Source organism: Sciurus carolinensis, chromosome 15 (genome assembly GCF_902686445.1).
Source record: "Sciurus carolinensis chromosome 15, mSciCar1.2, whole genome shotgun sequence".
NCBI classification, from domain to species: domain Eukaryota; kingdom Metazoa; phylum Chordata; class Mammalia; order Rodentia; family Sciuridae; genus Sciurus; species Sciurus carolinensis.
In genome coordinates, this window is record NC_062227.1 from 62,231,674 (window position 1) to 62,258,849 (window position 27,176).

The window sequence follows — 27,176 nt, forward strand, 5'->3', positions numbered from 1 at the left end:
AGTAAAATCCTACCCATGCTTTGAAAAGATTATATTTCTTTGTGGTCATGCTTTTCCTTTGTACATTAAGGTTTCCAAAAACGGTTTGCCTAGTATGAGCCGATTCATTAAGTATTTTCAGTTTTTGAATGAAAAGAAAAATTCCCTGCGTTAGTGTCTACTCCCATTTGCCGCTTTACAAGAACACTGTGGCGCTCGCCTATGCCATTGGGATTTGAAAGCAGTCACAACACTTCACCTTTATGCTGGGCTAAACTCAGGGTAGCCATAAACACTCTGAAGTAATACAAACCTAAATATTCCTGCTAGGCAAACGGAGCAGAGGAACCGAATTATAATGAGCTAGCAGCTGTCACAATATGACCACAGTAACCAAATCAAAATATCAACCGCTAACCCAGATGAGATTCAAAGGTCAGCCTATAAGCCAGCAGCTTTCTTCAGTTCTGCCTGAAACCTCAGTCTAATCCTGCAGTAAAATGTTCCACTGAGCTAGTTTAGAAACCAGTTACTCTATGGCACTGAATTATTTAGGGCCCCGGTGCAGCACTGTCAGGAGCACAAGAACCAAATGCCACAGTAAGGACACGGAGCCACTCACAATGGAACATGTGAAGACGCAGCAGTTGATGCTGAACTAAGCTGCACCCAACTGTACAAAAGTATCACTTTCCACATCCTTCAGCCACCAATTCATGTAGATAATCTTACTGGGCTACATGCTCACTTATCTTCAATCTGGTTTTCAATTAAGGCTCTGGAACAATAGAAGGAAAATACATGCTTAGATCCTTCCTTAGATCAAAGAGTTTTAGTTAGAAAATGTATTGTCTACCACTGTAAAAACATTTGAACAATAACTTGCAAGTTTAATGCTTGGCAAAAAGAAAAAAAGAATGTTACAAAATCCATATTCTTTGTATACACTTCTTGCCAGGATTTTCAAAGTATTCTATCGCATATAAATAATCCTCTTAAAGACACAGACTCATGACCTCTCTGTCCGATTAGCAATATTCTGAAAGCTACCCAACTGACCACCTGTGAAGGTTTAATCACACTGTTTTAAAAGTGCAGTGAACAAGTTTTCAACAGATGTAGTGTACATTATTATCATTAATAATCATAGCCAGTCTCCAAGAAGTGACTTATTTTCTTCAGGTACAAAACAGCACATGAAATTCCATCTAAGGCAAAGTGCAAACTGGTTTGCATCTACCCAACGCATGCAATGAGTGATCACTAGTAAACAACAGGTGAGGGTAGCAATATGAACTGGTAATGCAGGTGGTCAATTCTTCGGTCTCAATCTCTGATGAACCCTTCTGACCTCAAAACAAATAAAAAGTCACTCATACCTATTATTTTTAAAATTAGAAGCTTGCTTTTCATTAATTTTCAGTACATTTTTCTTTAATATCAATGACTGAAACTTTGTGGTAAGCATTAGAAACTGATGTAAAAAAGTAAGAACAACTGTATAACCCAAGAAATGCCATGAATTCTTCTAGCACATAATAAGCACGTGTATCTGAGTGTGCACACACACATAAGTACAAATGTCTTCATTTATTTTATTTTAGGGATTCACAAACTATGAAATAGGATATTATTTTCAGATACATGAACATATCTAAAAAATATATTAAATATTTTATCATTCATCAGTTATATTCTGTTTTGCATAAATTTGAGATGGAGATACAGAGTATTTGGTATTTTGATACTGAACAAATTTATTATATTCCAAACTGTAATATTTATGTAAAGTCATTCATTTGAAATTAAAGGTTCAGAGTTGTAATGAAAGGTTTTGTTACCATTGAGCAGTTTATGGGCAAATTTGTTAACAAATGCCTATTTCACTTCCCTAAAATAGTGTACTGTCATAAAGAATAAAATATTTAAAATATATAGTAAGATTCATTCCCCAATGCAGAAAGTGGTGTAGTACTTTTTCTCTGCTTGCAGTAAAATATAACCTTACTAAGTAAACAGTTTACCTTCCCCCCTTCAAAAAAAATCAGGTCATCTGCAGTTAATAACTCTTTCCTGTAAAATTAGTGTCACTTATTTCTGTAGCAGACGCCTAATTCAGTCACAGGCTTGATTGATTTGACAATAGAGAATCTGCTCCAATAAAGTGGCTGATTTATTTCTGATGCTATAGCTTTTACCCTAATGTGACATCATGGCGTAATTGAGTCTTTGAAATGTAAAGAAATCCTTTGTAGTTTTAATGAAAACCAGTTAAAGATTCTGAAAGTGAACCGTTGTTCAAAACTTGTAGTAAAGTCTAATACCACCTTTTTTTGGTTCAAGGAAAATGTCCACAAAGGTCATATAATATAGAATACGAGCTTGGACACAAAGAACAGTTTAGAATACAACATATATTCTATGAGCTCAACCTGTTCCCTAAAGAGCTTACTTTGTTTTTATCTCTATTTGCAAACTGGTTGTCCTTAATTTTTTAAACATGACATGTCTTTTCTTTGTAAAGGTGCAACATAACACAAAACACAGCTCATCTTAAAAGTGGTTTCATTCTAAATAAACAGTCGCCTGGGCAAAATCAATGAGAATCTTTGTTCCTCAAATCTGGTCCTGAGACACCCAAGCCAATAAAGAAGGCTTTGGGATGAGAGAAAATAGAGGTGAGGGGAGTTTTAATTCAGTACCATCATCATTCTCTAAAAACATTTTTTAATTCCCCTCTTAACTAAAAATGTAAGGTATTTCATACTTGTTTCCATGTCTTTCTCTCTTTTTCTTTCTCTGCACACTGAGCAGTGTCCTCTCACTCTAAGGGCGACTTCCCTGACCCAAGTCTGACACTGCCCCGTTAATGTCAGATAAACCATTTAGCCCAAGCACAATTCTTTTCTGTGCAAAAATCTGCTTGAGGTGGAAAATGTAGCAGTTTGTAAACAATAAAGAGCCATGTTTCAGACCAGACAGCTTATCTAACAGAGAAGTCCTTTCATTGGGAACAGTGGGTGGGAGCCTCGTGGACATAGTAGCATTTCCTATCACAATGCAGGAGACTGTCTCGGCCTCCATATTTAAGAGTTTAATGGGAAGGAAGGCAGACAGGATAAAAGAGCAAGGCTGACATGGATTTTCAGCTTAAACAACAACTAAGTGAAAAGAAACGGCTCTCTCCACAGCAGACTGTCACCCACTTATATTTTAAATACTATTTGGATTGAGAACTAACTTGGTTTGTGAAACAGCTGACCATGAGGAAACATGAACAAAAACAATTCTTTAATACATTTGTATTATTTGGTATATTTTATAGTAGTAATTTCCCCAAGCTGCTCTTTAAAGTTTTTCACATATGTAATATAAACTTTTAAATATGAATACTAAGAACTTACTTTAGCTCATCAGAGGATAATGTTAGAAATCTTCTAAGGAAGTTAATATATTCTTTAGGTGCTATTCCTCAAGACTCAATTTCAAATTAATCTTTTATTCTATTTTGTGAAGTTAGGTGAAGATGAACACAGAAGCAGAGATGTTAGAATTAAATTGTTCTACCGTCTCAAGTTGTCCTTTAAAATCTAGGCTGACAAATATATCTGTTATCTATATCTATTATCTACATTTCACAAAAACAGGAGGCTTGATAGATCTCCCTATCAACAACTGTTACAGAACTAGGATCCTTCTTTAGTTATCAAGTTAAAACAGACATCTGAAATCTACCATTTTGAAATTTAAAGAAGAGCACAAAAGTAAAAATCAAACCTAACTTTGTGGTACTCAAAGCTGGGGACACACCCAAAGGCACAAACATACCAGACGCCCATTCAAAACAATTCTATGTTAAATAGCTGATTTAATGATGATGATTATTATTTTTTTTTAGATGACTGAGAGAGTCCTCTGACCACCCACATGTTAAGAACTGGCATAGCTTCCAAGGCTTCAAAACCAGGACATTCTTTAGAAGCACTTGCAAATGCAGTTTCAGAATAATCTAATTACTGCTGTGTCTTTCCTTTGGAGAATGATCCAACAGCTTGTGTCATGAAATTTAACTTCATTTATTGACAGATTTGCAATAGAATTTGGGAAGGTTGAAAGATTCACTAACACTGTTAAGAACTCGCATTAACTAGAACAAAGATCATTTTTTCAATCAAAACTGAAGTAGTCAGCTATTGGGACCTTTTAAGCCATTATGAATTATCTTTTCATCACTCAGGTTACTGCTGTTAAACAAACATCCCGACAGAGTAGTTAAAAGCAGAAAACTATGCTCAGGAAGCCAATATGAAGGGCAAGATAGAAATTCACAGATAGCCTCAAATTACAGGCAGGCATGTAGCTTGCTTTCTGTAAGGCAGGATGGGCCTGTCCAGGCAATAAGCACTTAAAGTTCACACCTTGATAAATACACAACAGCTTTTACAGTACCACTTGAACACCCTACTCTGATTTAAGCACACTAAGTCCATTGACATTATTTATTTCCATAACTCTGATAATAAAAATACACACATTCTATATATCACTGCCAACCAACAGGCCCAATGACATTTTTATTAGAAGTATTCACCACTTTGATTTTATTGACCTTAACTGCAAAAACTAGTACTTCAATATTAAAATTGGGCAAGTGCTGTATATCTAAGGAAGACTAAATTTCCACAGTGATTCAGTACCACTGAAATTATTTAATTCTACATGGTTACAGAACTAAGTCACGGATGCACTATTAACAAGCACAGACTGCCAATACTATTCTGCAACTGGAGATCACAGTGAACTGGCAACCTCTGTCTGAGGCAGGTTTCTCCTCCATGGTAAAATATAAGCATGATAATTTAAAACATGGCTTACTTTGTATTCTGGAATTGACAAAAGGTGGAGAGAGATTGTCATGTGACCCAAGGTCCCTGCTGGTCATGTGGTCATAGGGAGTCCCATCTCCATAGTTCTGTAAATAAAATAATAGTGTAGGTTTCAATTTCACATCAAGATATCAGCACATAAGCCAGGCATAGTGGCTTGGGAAACTGAGGCAGGAAGATCACAAATTCGTAACCAGGCTCAGCAACTTACCAGGAGGCCCTAAGTAACTCAGTGCAAAATATAAAAAAAAGAATAAAATTAAAATTAAATTTTAATTAAAATTAAAAGAATTAAAAATTAAAAATTAAAAAAATTAAAAGAAGGGATGTGGCTCAGTGGTTAAGTAACCCTGGGTTAAATTCCCAGTACCAAAAAAAGAAAGAACTCAACACATAAACATATCCACACTGCGCAATCTCTCCCACCCAAAGCAACTGGAGTACATTATTCCCTTGAAACTGGAATCTCACTGTAAGGAAGCTAACCTTCACAGGGACAATGGGTAAGAAAGAGCTCTGGAGTCTATCGAGGTCCAATTTCCTAATAGTACTGGTATCAACTACATGGAATTGTTGACATGGTTAAATGAAATAATGCATGTAAAACACCAGACACACAGGAAGTATACTACACATATTAAAAATTATTCTTTTGATAAACCAACATTAAATCAAGACTGTGCCATAAGGGAAAACTACCCACAGCCTATAATGATTTGCTTTTGGAAGACCAGGGTAGAGGCATTTAAACAACAACATTTGGTTTTATGATGCTGAAGTTTCAGTACTTTATTACAGTTGCTATTGTGGTTTTAAGAGAATGGGTTCATTATATTAGTAATTGACACAGAGGAATGTGAGGAATATTAAAACACAACTATGAACATCAAAGCTTTAGTATAAACTTGTATGTCCAGAGTTGGAAAAAATATGTCACACACACAAAAATATCAGTTTTAAGACAGACAATTTTGGGCATGTATATAATTATGTTTGGGGATTTTAAACTAAAATGATGTTTTAAGTTCTCCAGTCACTCAAATTTTAGTGGAGAAATATGATAACATATAAGAGTTAAAATCATCTATATGATTCAAACCACACCTCCATATATACATATAAATAAATAAATATAAAGTGGCCAAAAGGGGGAGTGGAGAGGGACTCTGCTCAGCTGGTTAAGCTGCCCATAAAGTCTAAGTCAAATTTACTTAGAGGTATCAGTTGGCATGTTAGCCAAAGGGCAGGATCTGCCCACACAGAAAAGATGGATGCTGTATGAACAATGAAAAGGCACGTCACCTCGCTGGGGAATGACTGGAACCCAGAGGACAAACAAGTCTGTTTTCAATCGCCATTCTTCATTTATAAAAATTAACTTGGATGATGCCGTAACCTAATTCTGTCAATATGTCGACATAGAAAAAGATGTCACTTTTTATAAATACCTGTCGTGGGTTTTATAACCAGGCACTGTATAATACTAATTATTTATTTATTAAGTGTCCTCATTCTAGACAGTACACTGGAAGCTTAATATGCATTATCTAATTTAATCCTCAGTGCAGTGCTGCAGGAAGATAACATCGCCACTTGAAGGCAGTAGGAGAGGGGTGTGGTGGGGCTGTCTGGGTCCAAGTCTGCAAATGATCTATTTCATGCAAACTCCCTGGGTTTGGAAAATATAAATTATAATATACTGATTCAAAACTATTCATGAATATATGCCTAAAGAATAATGGCAGTTCATAAACACTAAATTTAAAAGAAAGTCAGGATGATTCTAAATGGACCTTGTTTGCCAAAACCCAAAAAGTACTATGTCTATGAACTAAATGCATACAGTAAGAAATAATATATAATAACAACAAATATTTATTTCTTACAAAGTTCAATACACATGGTATTGAACTGAATTGCAAATAATACAATGGTATGTAAGACAAAGAAATTAAGTAGATCTGAATGAACTAAACAAGAAAGGGGAGTTCTATCATCTTTACTTGCTGTCAAAGGGAATGGATTTATTTCTGCAAGTGCAGACTGTAACATGAGGAGGAGGAAAGATTTCCTCAACCCACCCATATAATGTATTAGAATGTCAAGCTCGACAGCTGCTGTGGGGCTCAACAAAGTTCGTAGTAAGCTTAGAGATCCTGCTATACCCTGTGTAACTATGAGTTGCTAAAATGTCCTCATTTTGACAGCCTGATGACCTCCCCTGCCTCTAATACCAAAATAGAGTCATCCCCCTCCACCCCAAACTAATGTGAAAACTTGCAGTAAAAAGTTCCCCTTCCTACAAAGTGTTTCACCTAGAGGCCCAGCTGGGGGAGCGAGACGTGTGTGTTTTAACATGTGCACTGAATCTACTTTTAATTTGGATGTGTGTGTGTGTGTGTGTGTGTGTGTGGTGTGTGGTGTGTGTCTAATAGAAGCTGATATGGGTTTTAGAGGGCTTAGGAAAAAAATCAGTTAAAGACATTGTGTCAAGTATTTTAAATGATTAGAAATGGAAGAAACTCTGGGTCCGATTTTCCATTTTACAAATTAGGGAAATGAGGATCAAAAAGGTAAAATGACATACCCAAGGTCATATGCATACAAAAACCCAAATGCATCACCCTCTACCCTACCCCATCCCATGATCTTCCCCATACACCCAAAGGAACAACCAATGATGAAGGAAGTCCATGAAAAAGGGCAGCAAAAATCTGACACTAAATAAATGAAGGAATCCAACTGCTGAGCAAAGGGCCTGCTGTTGGAATGAGTACGCAGCATGACATGGAGCCAGACTCATGAGACAGACTGCACTGGGAGGACAGGCCTCGGACAGTGTATTCCAGATGATTCCAGAGTCTATTCACACCAAGGTTACAGGGATATTATGATTTTGTTTTCAGTTATTCTATCTACAACAAATAATTTTCTATAATATTAGATCAATAACTAGCAAATTAAGGCCAAGTATTTAATGGAGGCTTTTTCTTCTGGTTAGACCAAATGGAACAGGTGTAAATTCTGAAAGAGTATTCAAAAAGAGAATGAAAAAATAAATTCCAAAGACAAGCTGATCCTCATTAATCTTCGTATGCATATATATCTGTGCAGGTGTGTGTGTATGTGTGTGTGTGTGTGTGCGTGTGTGCATGCACACGTGTGTGTATCAGCATGTGTATGAGAAACTCCCCTTCAGTTTGTCAATTTACATATGTGGGATGTCTGGTTGTGGGAGAAGAGATTAGATATACTTACCCTGGACGGGCTTGGATGTCCTCCATTCCCCCAGGACCCTGAGCTACTTCTGTCTTCTACATCTAGGGACAAGAGAAAAGTTCTTTAGGCTTTCTTGCAATAATTCTTTCTTTTTGTATATGCACTTTTAAATTAATGTTTCAAATTAATCTCCTGTTGCCTTTAATTAAGAACCAGGCACAGGGCTACCATGATGATAGTGGCTTCTGACCCATCTACTTAAATTAACTCATTTAAATTCACAGCAGAAATGAACTGGACCCTCAGGAACCAGAGGTATGCACAGAAAAATTACTTCCATCCTTCACCATGTTTGATAGCCTCGATTTTTATAGACACGAAACTGCACTTAAAGTTTTATTAAAATCTTTTCAACAAAATAAGTTTAAAAATACACTAACATAACCTTAATCCAAAAGAGAAGCTAAATTGAGATAAATATCCACACTAATGCTTACAGCTGTTAGTTTAATGCTGCTGAATATTTTTTGTTCTCTAATAAAAGCTTATGGCACCAGACAAGAGACACACAACAGCAAACAGAAGCCAAAAAACGGACTAAGTAGTCTATTTCCACCAGTACAGTACAGGGATTTCTTTTTTCAAGTTATTTAGGTTGAGACAACATTTTTTCTTTTAATTGTTTTTTAACCATTAGATGCATCACTTGGCTTATAATCCTTAACCTGGGCTTTGAGATGCGGAAATGAGAGTTGTTGTTAAATTACAAAAGCAAGATAGCGGAGGGGTGCACACTATAATTCCAGCTACTAGGGTGGCTGAGGCAGGACAATTGCAAGTTTAAGGCCAGCCTGGGTAACTTAGCAGGTCACTATCTCAAAATAAAGTAAAATTGATTGACGATGCAGCTCAGAATAGAGTACTCCTGGATTCAACACCCCCCCCGTACCAATAAATAAATAATTTTAAGTAGATAAATAAGCAATATTTTATTTAGATAAATAATGGTGAAGAGAACTACAGGAAGTACCAGAAAGTCAGAATCCATTAAATTCTTTCCCAGCGAAGTGCCAAGGCTGACCTGATTAAGAAATGGCCCCTCAGTCCTTCCAGTGGCAAACACTGAGAACGGAGTGTGGAGCAGCTAAGTCACCATACTCAGTGCTGAAAGCACTGCAGTGTTTTAAAGAGCAGTCACTCTCCATTTAGGAATGCCTTTGAGATCCTGGATGAGAAGCCCACTGTAAGCCTGAAAAGTTCCCCTTTACATGACTCTGATCACAGTCGATAACAGAGAGCCATCACAAACATGCCCTGACACAACTGGAGGGTGTGAAACTGTAGTCCAGGAAACACAGGCCCATTGATTGTGTTTCCTAACATTTCAGTGATATTGTTTATTCTCTTAATGTTCTACTGTCATTCTTTTTATTACTGCTATTTTGTTATCAGCAGAAGTAATCACAGTATAATTAATTGATTTATTTTTGGGTACCGTAGAGTACATGGTGTTACAGAATGTCTTAAGGGAGATGGAACAGCAACTAACCTATTACCACTAGACTTGCATTCTCTCTCTCACACACACACACATGAGCAACAAAATCAACAAATAGTACTTCAGTTCCTTTTGGTTGGTCCTTCAGAAGACACTGCATCTGCAAACAGATGTCCCCCGTGGACGGTTAGAATTAGTGCACTGTGAGCTTCAAGGCACATGAAGAAAACTCTAGGGACTACACTGAGCCTGGAGAGAAGGTGTACAACTTTCCCCAAATCTGCTGTTTAACAACCAACATGCTGGCCTATCCTATATATTCTGAACTGAAGTAAGTACTTGAAGAAGTTACAACCCCTGGGATTCTCACAAGAGTATGTTTTGCAGACTACATGACTCTCTTAATTCTTAAATAAAAAACATATTGTCAGCAAAAAAAAAAGAAAAAAAAAAAAGTGTATATATAACAAAATCTCTCAACCACTGCAAGTTTTCAAAAGTCTGGCACAACTCAACTTCCTCTTCACCTATAACAGCCAACTTGGATTAGAGAGCTCTCTCTTATATTTGGCCAAAAACTAGTAAAGGAACAGATCTGACTCCCTCTACCTACCATAAGACTTCACATTATTTGAACTAATTTTATCTTTTCAAACAGAAAAAGAATTTGAAATATGTAAGGTAGGCAGAGACCCGGATGAAAGTGGACCATACTGCCAAGCCAGTGGGTCTCCGTGAAGGCAATGCTGACCCCCAAATAACACTAGCAATGCCTGGAGATATTTTTGGTTTTGGCCACATGGGGTGAAGGAGAGGATACTGGTGTCTAATGATCAGAGAACAGGGATGCAGTTAAGCATTCCAGAAAGGCACAAAGCAGTGTCCTAAAATAAAACATGTTCTGGTCCCAAATATCAGCTATGTGGAGATTTAGAAGCGCTGTGCTAAAGCAAAAAGAATCCAGTTGGAGAAAAAGATGTCTTAAAATTGGATTTATAGTTTAGTAAGAACTCTTTCTTAATAATGTGTCTTATACATTAGAACCCTCACTTGACCTGGAATGTTTCAAGGGACCTTTATATACATCTTCTGTCCACCAAATAAAGGCAAAATGATGGTCAAACTGCCTGCTAATTAGCAAGCAGATAAAACACATCAAAACCTGAATATTCCCAACTGGGCAATTTCAAAAGCGAGCAATCCACTAATTAAAAATGCTGGAAGTCGAGCTTTTTCAAAACAGGTTAAATACTGGCTGGGTTCCTTCACAGATAGATTTCCAACCAATCAGCTCTGACTGCTCTTTTCCCATCCTCTCCCATTTCCATCTTGCTCTTTCCTGGCCTCATTGCTGCCAGCGCCTTCCTTTCTGCTTCCTCCCTTTTACTGCTGTCTTTTGAACAGGCTCTTCCCTCCCTCGGACTCTGCTAGATCTAGAGGATGAGGACAAATCACCAGCTCTACAAAACCCAATAAACAGAACCGTCATATGAATTCTAATTGTATTTTATCTGGGAAAAAAAATCTATTTAACTGGTGCTCATTTACCCATAGCAATAAGAGACAAAGCTATAGTTTGGATAATGGTCATTCATAATGAAGGTAAACATGTACTTTTCACTCATTTGTTCCCATCTTCCCTTCCCCAAGCTTCATCAGACCTGCCAGTTGGTGAGCAAGCATTTCCTCAATAACCAGTCCAGTGGAGCTTAAAATACATCCACCTATGTATCAATCACCCAGCATGCTCATTCCAAAATCAGTTTCTTAGGGGCCATCTCAGACCTACTGAATCCAGAACTTCAGGGGTGAGGCAAAAAAAAAAAAAAAAAGTGTTTTAACAAGGTCCCTTGGTAATTTTCATGCACACAGGTGTCTGAGAACCACAAGATTGCCCACACATCTACAATGGCCCGTCTCACTCCACACTGCAGAATTCCTGTCTGGGCTGCCAATTTCAGCAGCATTCAGTACACGCTCCCATCCCATCTGCATTGCTCTGGATCCTGTCTGGACTAACTTTTCTGTAAACCCTGACTTGGCAATTTCGTACGCCCCACTGAACCCTGCACATGCTTCAGGACAGCCATGTCTTTGTTCCTGCTATTCCTTCTACCCAAACTGTTCCACACCTCCCAGAAAAGAATAGTAGCTCACACTGAGCCCAAGTGTATGTCAGATACTGTGCTAGACAATTTAATGTCTTATAGTCTCCCAATCTTATGTATGAAAAAAATGAAGCTTAGGTGGCCAACATGTCAGTAAACAGCAGAGCTAGAACAAAAACACAGGTGTGGTGGATGCTGAACCCAGTGAATACTCTTCCTCCGCCACCAAAAATGTCTCCCTAGTAGGAATTCCCTCTCTCTCTACCACCAGCTAGAATATTCTCTCCTGTCACTTTTTTCCCAGACAGTGTCAGTGTATTCATTTGGGAGCTTCCATCCACTCTTCTGCTTACGAAAAAGTAATCACACACAATTTTTTAAAAAAAATTTTAGATGCTGATAGACCTTTATTCATTTATTTATATTCGGTGCTGACAGTTGGTGCTCACACATGCTAGGCAAGCACTCTACCACTGAGCTACAACCCCAGCCCTCACACAATATTAAATATATAAAATTTTTGAGAGACTCAAGAGAATAAAACATAAAAAACTGAAAAAATAAAGTCAGAGGTAGAATGGGTTTATCAAAATGCTCACTGTGACAAACTGGGTGATTCTTAGATTCGGGTCCAAGTTTAGAAGTTATTAAGTAGGTAAAGTAAAGAGTGAAACAAGACGATACCAACCAGATAAACACAGCAAAGTGCCCAGGAGAAATACAACTAGCCCTGATAGTAAACTTGATGGAAATGCCCACAGAGCCCCCAACACTGGAGAGAACGTGACGGAGCTGTACAGTGTCAATCAATGGCACTCAGGTGAGGTCTGTGAGGGGGCTCAATATTACAGCTCACTAAGCAAGCAGGATTTATCACACAGATAGCCACAGAGGTGTCCACACAGCTACACAGCTACATGTTTATACCACACAAACTTACAGGAAAGAAACATGCTTAACTCCCTAAGTACCTCTTGATATCTTGGGTGGTGCCCAATGGTGGGTAGGCCCATTGGTTCCTCACTGAATTAAAATATCACCAGGTGGAAAGCAGGGTACAATATTGAATGAGAATGTGTACATCTAGATGGTGAGGAAAAGCAATCTACAGGAAAGGTGTGTGAGCTCCATTGTGGGTTTACAGTAACAAATGCGCTATCTGGACATCCAGTTCTTGCCCTGCTCCTGTTCTGGTGCCATCCTCCCTTTAGGATGGGAGTGAAAAGCCAAGGCAATATCCTGGCAGTGGGGCAACAGGAGAAGGGTGGCTGAGAGAACCACTCATGCTGATTTTTCAGACTCCCTATTCTATCCCAACTAGGCAAGACTCGATCACTTCCATGAGACTGACATTTGCTCCAAGAGGTAACATGGCAATCCACAAACTTTCATTGTATTTGATTAGTTCTGCATAAGCCCCCTCTAAAATGTCTGACATTTCAGTGCCAAAACAAAATGTAGTTAGTTTAGGCAGAAATAGGACCACTCTGTTTCAAGGAAAAATGTGCTGATATAATCCTTCATTTCTATGATTTTTTCCATGCACATTGTATTTGATTACTAAAATATTCACTTTGCTTATAGTGGACAGTGGGATCAAAACAACCAAACTGAACAAACCCTACAACAACCCAGCATCGGGAGTCGGGGGAGCAGGGGGGAAGCCCTGGATTTCAGCAGGGACTCTGCCATAATCAGTTCCATGGTCTTAGTAAGTCACTGGCCTCTCTGAACTTATTTTTGTGAACTGTAAAATAAGCGAGTTTGATTTCCATTCTTGGAAATAGGGCAGGCTAGTATATTTGGACAACTCTCCCACAGAAAACTAAAAATGATGGATAACATTTCCTTACATCTTCTTTAAAATACTAATGAGCTGACAAGATAGAAAGGAATCATCAAGCCAAAATCAAAGTGAAAGCTAGAATCCAGGGAGGAAGAAAAGACATTTTTGCCCTGAGGACATATGCCAACCTAGAAAATTTAAGGCCTCTTGGGTCAAGGAGAACAGAAGTGATAATCCAAGATCCACTGTAAGTTGATAGTTTAACAGAAGGTAAGAGAACAGCATCACCTGCAACTTTAAGGCATTATTGTTAGAGTAAATGAGTTATTTACACTTGTTAAAAACTTAGGGAAGTGCCTGGTCCGTGGTAAACACACAGTCACCCATCCCAACCAAGAGTGCCTAATTCACTAATCTTCTCCAATCTCAAAGACATACAAACCACTTGAAATAAGTAAAAGTGTGATTTATTTAAGGAAATCTGAGCTTCACATTTTTATAAATTCCATTGCTGCTGAACAGGTCAGACACTTAATACACTCTCTTGGATCTTAGAAACACAAAATACTGAGGTTATACAAGTCCCACCATCTCCACAAACCTCACAATTACAGTGGGAATTCAGTAAACATTAGATTTGGTCAGTGACTTGGTTCTTTCCATACTTTGAGCCTAGAACATGCTAAATATCCAAGACCCTACTGTTTTCCAATGAAACAACCAGTGATATTCTCCAAGTCTATAAATTCCTGCTCTTCTATACACTCAGAATGTACACTTGAGGATGTTAAGTTCTTCCAGGAAAGATAGTCATTCTGAAACATGTTGAAGTCTGTCTACACTGTCCCAAGTCCTTCTCCCAGCAACAACAGACACCATTAAAGATCCTCCACACCATCATGGAGACATACAGACTGCGTACATCTGTAGCTCCTACTAATTTCCTAGTCCAGGAAGAACCCTTGGCTGAGCCCCCCACACAAACTGAGATGGCATATGCTCTCTGTCAGTGCCAGATGAATTTAGAGTTCAAAATATTTCATCAGCAAAAGCGTGTTAAGGATGTGCACATTTTCATTAGCACCCAGTATAATAAGAGCTCTAAGTAGAGTAATCTGAAGTCAAATTTGAGTAGGAGAACAGGCACAGGAAGAGCTGAGGAGCTCCAAATATTGATAGACCCTGGCCACACAACCATGATAGCTTCTGTTTTCTATTAGAAGCAAGATCTGATGCTTCATCATGAGTAATCTGAGAACTGCCGAGAAACTCCCAGCACTTCTGGGAGAAGGATGAGGGTTGTGGGGATACTCAAACCCTAAGACACGCCAAATACAGGGAAGGCAGGACAGGGCTTTCCATGGTCAGACCAGTGCTGCCAGCTCTGGCTATCTAGAAATTAATGAGTTCCATATCAAATCTGAAACTGAAAGGATACACCTGTGTGTGTGTGCACACAATCCTGTGTGTAAAGGCAAACTGGATATTCTGGGAATTAAGTATAGTAGAAAAAAATTGTTCCAAAGGGAAATATTGCAATACATCAGCCTTTATTAACCTCCAGTTTAAATGTCCATTAATATGTCCTTTAAACACTGTTTAAAACAATATTACTGTAAGTGCAAAATGAGCTTTTTCCAAAATGACAATAAATAATCTCATATACTTAATAGAGAATTAATTCCATTGTGTACTGTTACACAACAAGGAAAAGCATTTTCATGCAATATGCAATCTGGGTAATGTTAAGATAGCAAAAGGAAATGTATAACTACCATGTTACAATTATGTCAACGGTGTTCCTTATTTTGAAACCCAGAAATCTTTTTGAAAATTCAAGGTAGACAGTTAAAGTTATGAAACTGAAAGGAAAGTAATCTTGAAGATTTTACTATGTATCTATCCCTATACTTGGAGTTGTTAATGATAATCTAATTTGAATATTATTCCAGTTTGAATAACAAATGTGAAATCCAGAATTTTTTGAGGCTAGGTAGTCAAGATTTTCCTCCTGGAAGATCAGTTAGTTCTTCCTAGACCCCAGCTTCTAAGCAAGAGCTCAGAAACAGGAGGAGCATAAAAACCTGAGGCAAGAGTGGAATAATGTGAATTTTATGTGCCTCCTTTGACTTTTTGAAATGTGACCACTCTAAAAGCACTTAATAAAAATCAGTCTTCCTAAAATAATATTCTTGGAGAGTGGATATCTGGAATCAGGTGGGGCTAACAACTAGAAGTGAGCAGCCATATCTGAAGATCTGCAAAGAATGGGGCGGTGGCAAACATCACCTCACTCCAACATCGCATAGATAAGCTTCAAAGTTCCTAAATTAAAGGCAAAGCTACTGTGGAGAAGTTTTCAGCCAGGTGCTAGGTACCTTTTAAAAATATATTTGCAAATACCCATCACAAAGTGTGAGATGTAATAGGTAAAAATTTTAGAAAACAAAATTAAACAGAGGAATAAACTTAAGAATATGCTTTACTTCCTTATAGAACAGCACACAGAACTGATAAACTACATGTATAATTACATGCAACTTTTATGTTTAAAAAAAAATCTGTAATGCTGTAATGATTTAAGAAATACAAAATATTTAAAATACCTATTTGGCTAACAATTTACCTAATACATCCCCACGTTGTGGGGATAAAGAGTCAAAGATAACAGCAGTTTTATCTTTCCTTCTTTCCCCCCTGCATCTCTGTACTTCCTGGGGTGCTGTTCATGAGGTTCCAGGAAGAGAGACTGGCTTAACTGAAATGACCATAAGCTGTAATCGCTCAGTATGATCACAATGGTGGTTCACTCTTCCCAAACGACATTCTCTCTGCTTTTTTCCCTTTTATACTTGAACAAAATATATTCTTTCCATTTCATCTGTTCTTGTTTTCTTAGACGCCTGACCAATATTGGTGAAAGATAACAGTCTTAAATACTCAAAATTCTTCCCTAAAATCCAGCTGCCTAACACAGGAAGCTGTGTTATTTTACTTAAAATAATCACTCCTTAACAGATTTTCATTGAAAGGAGAATTTCAACATAACAATCTTTCCACTTCGGTTTAACACCGCATCCTGTGACCTGACAATGACAACCAATCAATCTTCCATGTTATCTTCAGGGGTCATGTCTTAGTTTTAGGCCAATTTTCTCCATATTTAGGCTCAAATGTGCAAACCACACTATATTACTCTGCAAAACATCAATGAGAAGGCTTAATTAAGTAACACTGACAGATAAATCCATTTCTTTCAGAGTAATCAAATCAAAGCAGGTTGACATAACACAGGAACTTAATACAGTTATTCCCTTGTAATTGGAAAAAGGCCCTTTACTTCTCATTAAAGCAATCTTCTGGGTATTGGCATAATAAGAAGGCTCAGAGCTTTAATACTGCCCTATAAAAGTCTCAAGACACAGAACCCTTAAGCAAACAAGCCAGATTATCTAATTCCTTGATCACAGCAGAACATGCAGTTCTTACCGTTTTAAACTACTAATTCTTCATCTGTTACAATTAAAAAGAGGTAATTCAGTATCAACCACATACAATGGAAATCTGTAAAAATGGATACACTGTTTACAGTTTTATAAATCTACCTCCACATGTATTTGAAGGGAAACAGTCCGTTAAAAATGAATTTGAAATACTTCACAAATGTGAAATTGTAATGGCTTGGGTCAGGGAAAATGTCTTTATTTTAATCCATGAGCTCAGTAGAAAGTATTTCACCTAAATTTACAGTCTGGTACTTAACCAATATACAACTTTGTTAAACAGAATTATAAGAGAATGGAAATTTAAGTAAAACATTTAATGTTTGTGGTATATTCAGAACAGTAAGTTGTCTGGTCAACTGTGGGCTCCTCTGACTAGGCTAAAACCCAGAAACAGTACAACAACGTTATACCTTCTTATTCCCAAACTAAACAAAATCCATTTTCACCCATCCACTATAATTTTTAGGAAACTTATTTATTTTCACCTGACCAATCTCAATATGATTCTACCAACTCTTTCAAAAAGGAGAACTTATAATTGATTCAGGCACTATGTAGTGATTCTCAAAAGCTAAGAATCAAAATACCTCAATGAACTGCATAAGAAACACTGATACCCTGGCCCTACCTGGGAATTAAGAGCAAAGGTTGAGATCAAAATACATATTTTTAAATTCTTCCTATCATTTTTTATGTTTTTAACAACAGTGCAATTTAAACTACATAATATGCTGTTTCTGAACCATTTGTGAGTAGGCAGCATCAATTACATTTGGTACTTCTGCATGCATGCCCTAAAAACAAAATAACAGCAATCAAAATCAGGAAACTTACATTGATACTCCCATCCAACCCATAATCCATATCTGAATTTGGTAGCTCCCCACACTTAGTAGAAGACTCAGTCCAGCATCATGCATTTAATTGTGATAAATCTTTCATCTATGTTAATCAAAAATAGTCCCTTGGTACTTCTTTTTGTGATGTTGGAATTTTTGAAGAATACAAGTTATTTTATAGAATGTTTCTCAATCTGAGATGATCTGATGCTTCCTTATGATTATATTCAGGTGGGTATAACATGCAAAAGTGGCCTTGTCAGCTGGGCACGCTAGCGCAGGTCAGTAATCTCAGCTGCTGAAGCAGGAGGATCCCATATTTGAGGCCAGTCTGGGCAACTTAGCAAGACTCTGTGTCAAAATGAAACAAAAAGGGCTGGGGATGTAGCTCAGTGGTAAAGCGCCTACTTGGCAAGTGCATGGCCCTAGTTTGACCTCAGTACTTCAAAAAGAAAGGGGGAGTCGGTCTTGCCCAGGATATCGCAGAACCCCGGAATGAAATGTTGGTCTTCATCTCATTTGTTATGCTACTTTTGATCACCTGGTCAAGGTATTAAGCACATTCTCCAGTGTATAATAACAAATTTTCCCCTGTTGAATTCATCAGCAATCTATGGAGAGATTCTTCAAGACCATTAAAACTAATTTTTAATTATGTGTTAGTTGAAAAAATGTAAAATACAAAACTCTGTAAGGTAAAAAGTGAAAAACCCTCAACCCTTCTCTCCCCATCATAATTCTAGATAATAGTTTCCTCTGGGCTGTGCAAGTGATTTTTACAACTGCATAAGTGCAAGGTAATCAATGCAAAACTTGATTGAAATTTCTGTTCTAATAAGAAATATTTCTCAATGGTTCATTTATAACCCAGTGACATTTCCAGGTGTCCATCATTACTCATAGCATTACTACCTGGGGGGCGGTGGGGAGGAGAGGGACAAGTTAAACATAGCATGCTGTTATTAACTTCTGTAACTTTTAAATTTTTCAATTTATTTACTTATGTACTTATTTATTTCTTTTGGTACTAGGGATTGAACCCAGGGCACTCCACTACTGAGTTACACCCCCAGCCCTTTTTTATTTTTTATTTTCAGGATCTAAGTTGCTGAGGCCAACCTTGAACTTGCAAATCCTCCTGCCAGTGGCTGGGATCACAGGCATGCGCCACCAGCCTGGTTTCACTGTATTAACTTTAAAGGAATTCAACCAAAATGAAGACATGATTGCACAACAGGCTTGTGAATTAGGGTAAGGTGCAAAGCCAGGGCAAACCATCTATTCTGGAGTCATTCCCTCCCCAACCTTCTACAAACCAGTATGTAAAGAGGAGACCTGCCTAAGCAGTAGCACTTCCCAATTACAGCCGAGTGGGTAGGAAAGCACACTCAGGACAGGGAGAAACATCTTGTGTGGCTCTCACAGACTGGCAAAATTAAAATGGGTAACATTTCCAAAAATTTTAGGGGGATGTGACCTGACACTTAAAAAAAGAATTATTCCCACCTTTAGAGTGGGGCATGACATCATGACAACATGAGGAGGAGGACTTGACCACAGGAAGACTGAGAAGAGCCCCATTATTCCAACAGACCCTGCACATACTGCCCAGTTAACTTGTTGTAATCAATATAAGGTGGAATGGTCCCTTTAACCTTTGGATAAAGGCCTTGTCACTATGTAAATCGAACAGTGCTAATGAATTTCATTCCTGACTTAGAAAGGCTTAGAAAACTTTCTTCACAATTTCATGTCAGCCAAATGCCCGAACAACACTGGCAAAGGTTTTCCTTACGTGTGTATGCACGTGTACACACATATCAAACACTCTTGAATTACTGAACAGTTCTTGATATTAATGATCGTATCCCAAACAGATCCCATGTGTGACAATGTGTTCAACTGATATCCTTTTGTTTTTAATCAGATCAAAGAGACCTGACTTGAAGGTTTCCCATTTTATTTCATAATAACGTAACCACCTTTTGTCTTATGCTTCCTTCCACAAATTTTTTCTTATTTATGTCCATTAAAGTGATATATCTGGAATCACTTAGACTATGAAACTGGGATCAAGAGAAGTTACAGACCAAAATATCAGCAGAATAAAATCAAAAGAAAAAGAACTAGAAGGAGGTCATTTGCCATAGACTCACATTCATTCCTCCGAGCTGCCATGATTTCCTTTTTAACTCCAACAGGCAGAAGGAGAACACTGGCTAAAGTTCACTACACTCCTTGCTAACAGGGGAAAGTTGGATATTAGTAAATGATTGAGTTTTCCTGTCTGGCAACATGCATTTTTTAAATCACGTCAGCAGTGGGAGCAAAACTGTCCATCTCCTGTTGTGCTGCCCTGTGTCTCACCACCGCGGCTAGAGTGGGCGTCAGTGTGCACAAGGCCCAGAGCTGTGACGGCAGGACTACCGTGACAAAAACGCCCAAACCATGCCGCTGCCTGACTTTCACCTTCGAGCGCTTTAAAACACAACGCCTAACTCAAGTAGTGAGAGCAGGTCTGCCTTTGTACCAGTCCAGCCCTGTGGGTAGGAACTGAAACAGACTGGAAGGCGGCAACTCGAGTTTCTTAGGTTCAGTCAAGAGAAGAGCATGTGGTCCTAACAGGTCTGTGACGCGGACGCCTCCACCATCTGCTAAGCAGGGGAACACCGGTCAGAAAGAGATGAGCAGCTCTGCCGTCCTGCCTCACAGATCCAGTCTGCAGAATGGTGGAAAGCCGAAACTCTTCCTCAGGAATGGCAGAAATGTCATTAGTTTGAAGGGAGGTGGATGCAGAGACCCAAAGAATGACAATAACCAGGCATCTTGAGAGAAAACAAGAAGCAGGGAAGGGTCCAGGGAAGCCTGAGCTGTCAGCAGAGAATAATGATTTATCTGATGAGATTAGCAGAGTTTGATTAGAAAAGATGCCTTCCTAACATAGCAAAGATTGCAATGTGACTTTAAGATTCTGTTGTGGGGAAAACCAACGCCTGCCAAATGTGGGCTGCAACAGCCCAGGCTAGCCGTGAGTGATACAGTGGGAAAATAGCCACTAAGCCAGATTTTATTTGATTTGTACTGATGATTTTTATTAGAATACATGGATCATTGCTTCAACCTTTCCATGTAAAACCAAATCAAATTCAAAAACTCACACATCAGTCACCTAACCTTATGCTGTTCCTTCTGCTTTACTAAAGTGGAGCCACATCTCGGCTGATCTGTCCTCGATAAATCGTTCAGCTACTCAAAACTGTTGGGCCAAATTTGGGGAGGCAAGTGGTACACAAAAGACACCATGAAATCTGCAGCTAAAGTAAGAAAGCCAAGGAGAAGAAACCTGGCAAGCTTCATAAATATCGGGGAAAACTCAAAACAATAGCCAATGCAAAACAAGGTAAAATGGATCTTCTTCATTGTATCAAATGCACTGTGATCTGGTTTTAAAAGGTCCACTTTGCCCAGCTTTCTTTCAACTCCCTTTAATTCAAGGCACTGTATAGGACTGTGCAAAAGCACAGTCTGAAATAAGAGAATGTCCCCAATTAAGTGACATAAATAGACCCAAACTGCAATAATCAATTTTATGAATTAAAAATATGACCACCTTTAAGGTGAAAATTGTAATAGAAAATCTCAGTATTATTCTAAGAATTTTTTTAAGAGGAATGAAGTTTAATTGTATGAAATACAGCAACGGGTCTTCAAAGAAAAAGTGCTTTCATCCCACCATTCCTTTACCTTTCCCTTTTTTAAAGCATCCTTTCCTTTCCTTCTCAGAAACACAGCAGGTTTCTATCTTAAACCCATAACCAATAATTACTGTTTATAGAAGTACTTCTAGTTAACAAATCAGTCCCATCTCCAAGATGTCCTTCAGTGCCCCAAGCAATTCCTCAAATGCACAGGACTATCCTCTTCTGAGAAGGTAAACAAGCTTCCCACTTGCAGGCAATCAGCAGGCTTCAGACCTAATGTCCCCTGAAGGCACACATGCAGCAAACTTGCCACTGCCTCATCAAAAACACCAACACCCTGCAAACTGGTGGGCCCCAAATGCTCAGGCCTCTGGTGTTGCCCTGTGTGGTGGATACTAGGATGTATTTCACCAGTTCCCATCTCTTTATCCCCGCTAACCACCAGGCCAGGTCTACAACTCCCATCCTCCTCTGCAGTTAACTGGGACCATGTGACTTAAGATTTGGCCAATAGAACTAGAGCAAAAGTAATGCTTTCCAAGGCCTGCCTCATAAAATGTCCCCCCATGGAAACTTCTGTGCACTCTCCCTCTTGGATCAGTATGCTACCGATATCTAGGCAGCACCAAGCTGGAGGAACCCAGAACTAAAGGACTACAGGGAACAGAGTCTACCCCCATTGCCCACGACACCAGAGGAAAATGACCCTCTGCTGCTGAAGTCTGGAGGTCGTTTGGGCCAACAATTTGCATACCCTGACTAATGCAGCCTCCAAAACAGACTTCCCTGAATTCTGGCGCAGTGATTCTATCTTGCAAGTAAAGCAAACATACGCAGTTAGAGCTGGCACCAGTCAGAATTGTGAAGCAGGGGAAACTGGTCTTTGAACTATCCTTCTTTCCCTTTCAGACTTGTTTTCCCCTCTTAGCACTTCCTCCCTCTGAGCACCAAATGTTCTCAGGCTGCTCAGTCTGTCTCAAGAAAATAAACCCAATGCATTCATTACCCATTCTTTCAACCATTACCTTTTGAACACCACTCACAGTGGTGTGCTAAGCTGCCTGCCACTTGTACAATTTGGGAGAAACTCTGCTACCTCAGACTGTATGGATTCTCATCCATTAAATGGGAATGATCATACCTGCTCTCCAGTACTGTTATGATACTAACAGGTAGTTTAGGAAAAAATATCACTGTGAAAACACAGTCGGAACTCAAAAAAAAAAGTCTAACTCCTATTTTTACTATGATCACTGTTATCATAGCATGCTATTTAACACCAAAGTAGATATAAGATTAATATAAAATGGGGTTCTTTCTTTCTAAAATACTTAATATAGATTTGAAGAAAAATCATATGGAAAATAAAAGGCAGGATTCAATGTTTTAAAACTGGCTGAAGAATTTGAGAAGAGAATTAGACTACAATCGACTCATTTCTTTCTTGTTCTTTCTTTTGTATGCTTTTTGGGGGTGTTTTTCGGGGATGCCAATGGTGGCACCCAGGGCCTGCATGGGCTCTGTCAAAGCACTATGCACCTATTTCCTAGAATTGACTCCTGCAAAAAATTATGATCTGGGATTTAGTGACGTAACATTTCAGAAGGGCCAAACAGGAAGGATGATATTTAACCTAAGAAAACACACAACTACATCTGAGCATCTCTCCTCAAACACTGGATAAAGGACACTCGTTCCAGTCTGTTGCTTCAGTAGTAGAAGCTACAGCACCATGACACAGTTGTCACTAAAATTACACAATACCTAACAGGGAGTAGGGGATAAGGACTGATTTTACTAAAAATAAAAACACAGATGCATTGAAAATAAAATGCTTAAGCTCTTCTGGGATGTGCCGCACATAGAAAGGAGCAGGAAAGCAGTGGGACCTGCCGCGCTGCGCCAGTATCCCGTGTGACTTTCCAGCTACAAGTTCAATGCTGCAAAACACTGGTGGCTCAAACCAGCACTGTGGAGCACTAACACCACGGAAACTGGCAAGTGGTGCCGACGGTGCAATGTTTGGGATTTTTTTCCTCTGAAGCAGAGGTTATTAAACATTGCCCACCACACCAATGAAAACAATCACTCATTGTGAGGTATTTTTACTAAATTGCTTCATTTCCCTCACAGTCTCTACTCAGGTAGAGTGTATCCTCCTCACTTGACAGGTGAAAAATCAGACCTCATGATGTTGAGCAACTGGCAAGGAATCCTTTGCCTGTGCTCCCTGCACAATAACCAGGCTGCTTATGAAAGTCAAGGACACCTGGATTACTTTTTCTCAGCATATCAAACAAATATTACCAAGAAAGCAAACCATCTGAATGCAGACACCCCTGACCCACCACTAATTTTTCACTGCTCTTCATTTTTCTCCTCCACTTAGCTGACACTTCTTAATCAATACATATTTCACTTCTCACCACCCTTTCCTTTACACATCAATCCAACATTTTGCATACATCTGCTTTTAAGAATTACCTGTTACAATGTCTCAAGAAATAGACTTGGGCTGGGAAAAGCTGTGAACTATCCTGATCCTCACACGCCTGTCCTCTCCAAGGTAGTCCATTCTATCTTGTGCTAAGCTACAGACTGTGCAGTGCATGTGGGTCTAGGAGGTGCTGGGATAGGTCATGAGTGAGGAGAGGTTCTAACAGTAGTTCAATAATGACTGCTGCCAACATCTGGTGCTAGGCTTGAACCTGTGACTGAAGAGTGGGGAAAGTCAGGGAACCTCAGTGGATTTCAGGGCGGACTGAGATCCCAGAGGACATGTACACCTAGGGTAACTAAATGACCTTGGTACCCACCATCTTGGTGACGTACATCACTCACTCCCTTTCCATCTGGTAAAAGCTAGGACATCCTACAAAACTGAGAGCCTTCCAAAAACAGAAAAATAAATATATAAAAGCACTGAGGCACGAGAGAGAATTCCCCAGGCAAGAAATGGCAAGGAACACAGTGATCCGGGAATATGTGGTATGTGTGAGTCACAGTGGTAGACAATGAGGATATGTCCTGTCTGGACAGGGCCAGGGGAAGACACAGCCTTGTACTGAGCATTATGCATATTGCTGGTTCTGGAGGCTCTGGACAGACACATCAGGGCATAAAAGTGACAGGTTCATATTAACATTTTGAAAATGGTAGTAGTGAAAACGGGTGGGTGATTAAGGTGAAAACTTGGGAGACAAAAAGACTAATTAGGAGGCAAGAAGCCACTGTTATAATAAAGATAACAGACAATGCAGGATTACACTAAGGAGTCAGAAGAGACAGGAATTAACAACGAACTTAACTGGGAAAATAAGGGAAATAGAATAGTTAAAGAGTTTATTCCCCAGGTTTTGTCTGATGGATATTGGTGAAGGTTTAGGAATGGGGTAGCTTTTTTAAAAAGTACATTTTAGACATTCTGTGTTCCAAGTATCCATTTGTCATCCAAATATAAAATCCAGCAAAGTAACTAAATATGTGAATCTGGAGCTCAGAATAGAGACACATAGATTAAGGTCATTTTAGTTAGAGTAAAATTTAAAGTTCCCTTATATAGAGAATTTACTGGTCCAGATAGGTAGAAAGTCCAGAGGAGAGATAACTTTTAAGGTTGACAGATGCAATGGATCCACTACATTAGCAAGGACAAAGCCTCTTCGCATCCCTCTGCTGCATCTCCTCCCATACATCAACTTCATCCTAAAGTTAGCTTCTCTCAAGGTCACAGGATCTCTGGACCTACTTCTTTCCTCAATCACTTTCAATGAGAGAGAGTTCAACCCACAAAGTAGCGGAACACCTCCTGAACTTTGTCCAGGTTGGAACCATCATAGAACCAATCATCAAGGCAGGCCACACCATACACGGATCTGCTTAGGTCTAGATGACCTGAATTAATTACTATAGTGAGGCAGACGGGATTACTCTGATGGCTCTTTTCCAAACACAGATATCCTCTGGGGATACAGTAATCCCTCAAGAACCACATGGGCAGTACGCACTGGCAAAGGAGTAGAGTATATGTTAGGGAGAAATCACAAGTGCACGCAGAACCTAAGAGCCTGGGCAAATTTAAAGAGCATACAGGGGAACACCAATGAGGTCTATGTGAATGGACATGCAAACCCCACCCTGCCATGCCTGCCCTCACATCCTTCAAAGTCTTCCCATTGATGTCAGGACAGAGCAGCATTCACAACTGTGGACACTGAGGCCACCTTGGTAATGTAACTACATGCCCTTTTTCCTTCCTCCAGTTGTCCTGCTTCCCTTGACCCATGCTCAGGCATATCACTGGCCCTCCTGCTACACAACCTGATCATGCATTTCCTGGAACTTAACACTTTTCCAACCAACCCGCCATTCCACTTCCCTACTCGGCCTGTCCTCTCATGTGACAACCCTTGAATCAGCATGTCCTCGGATCAATCATCTGTCTTGTCCTTCACTGGACTGGCCCAGATGCAATTTTATATTTTTATGATTATCGAGCAAGTCCTCCCTTCCCCACTGGGGGAAAAAAATGGTGCCTGAGGACAAGAGCTGTGTCTGGTTTGCTTTCCCTCGTGCCTAAAGTGCCCAGCATGTCGCAGGGCAGGCGAGGGGCTGCATCTGCACCTCTCCAGTGTGGTGGCACAAGTATCAAAAATGCTGGCAGAATTTCAAAGTCAAAAAATCTATTCCACAGTGCTCCTGTAACTTCAAGAACAACTTAACATGACAGAAATTCATAAGTTTGGCCTTGTTTGTTCACTGTTAACTAAGAGACTCAACCACAAGCAGGCCATGAATATTAGCTTGACATAATACATCTTTCTCCATAACTAAAATGGTTTCAAAAATATATAGGTATAATTACAATTCAGTAAGAAATATGCAGATCAGTACTCTGAACATGGTGAGGCTCCTGCAGTCATAGGACCAGGTGCAGTTAATGTACAAATCTCAAGCTCAGTGTTTCTATAATACTTTTTTTAAAAAAGCAGCAAAACAGTCAGACTCCATGTATGTCTTATCCTTTGATAAAAATGATCTCTTATAAGGTAATTGAAATGGGAAATATTGGCCTCACTGTGCTCACTTCCATACACACCCTACTATTTGATATACTATATAATCATTGGCTGAAGGACAGTGAAGAACACAAAATGCTATCATAAAACAGCTTCCTGTGATCAGGTGACAGCGAGACAGAAAGCAGGTGAGGTCCTCTGTATCCGTGACCTGGACAGCAGTTACAACTCAGGTTTTGTACTTTCTACTGCAACTTTCCCATTGATTAACAAGAACATCATTAATATTTAAAGTTCTGCTTCAATTATAATAATCAGAACACCACAGTAACAACAATAAACACCCTAGGGCAGTTTACTGCTTTCGATTATTCAAAGCACTCTCAGGAACAATACTGCATCTTCCTCTACAGTTTTATACATCAGAGAAATTCAGGGTTAGTCCAATTCCTCAGGGACAGTTACTGGGAAAGCTGGGAGCACCTCAATTTCGCCTTCAACCTCTTTGCAAACTGCCTCTCAGTCATTTATGTATGCCATAAAAGAAAAAAAAAATCTTTAGCTGTTTGGCATCCCAAATTTGGATGAAGGATGTTCTCTAGAAAAAGTTATCTTTCTCCCTGCAAATCAATCATT

The 27,176-nt window shown here is 39.0% G+C and overlaps 1 protein-coding gene across 10 annotated transcripts in view; it reads right to left on the reverse strand.

Moving 5' to 3' along the window:
* Tcf4 (transcription factor 4) overlaps window positions 1-27,176 on the reverse strand; it is a 341,168-nt gene that overhangs the window by 213,497 nt on the left and 100,495 nt on the right. For all 10 annotated transcript variants that reach the window (XM_047526166.1, XM_047526173.1, XM_047526170.1 and 7 more), the window contains 2 exons: window positions 8,124-8,185; window positions 4,855-4,951 (listed from right to left, as the gene is read on the reverse strand). In XM_047526166.1, the coding sequence (XP_047382122.1) occupies window positions 4,855-4,951; window positions 8,124-8,185 (159 nt within the window). The remainder of the gene's footprint in view (window positions 1-4,854; window positions 4,952-8,123; window positions 8,186-27,176) is intronic.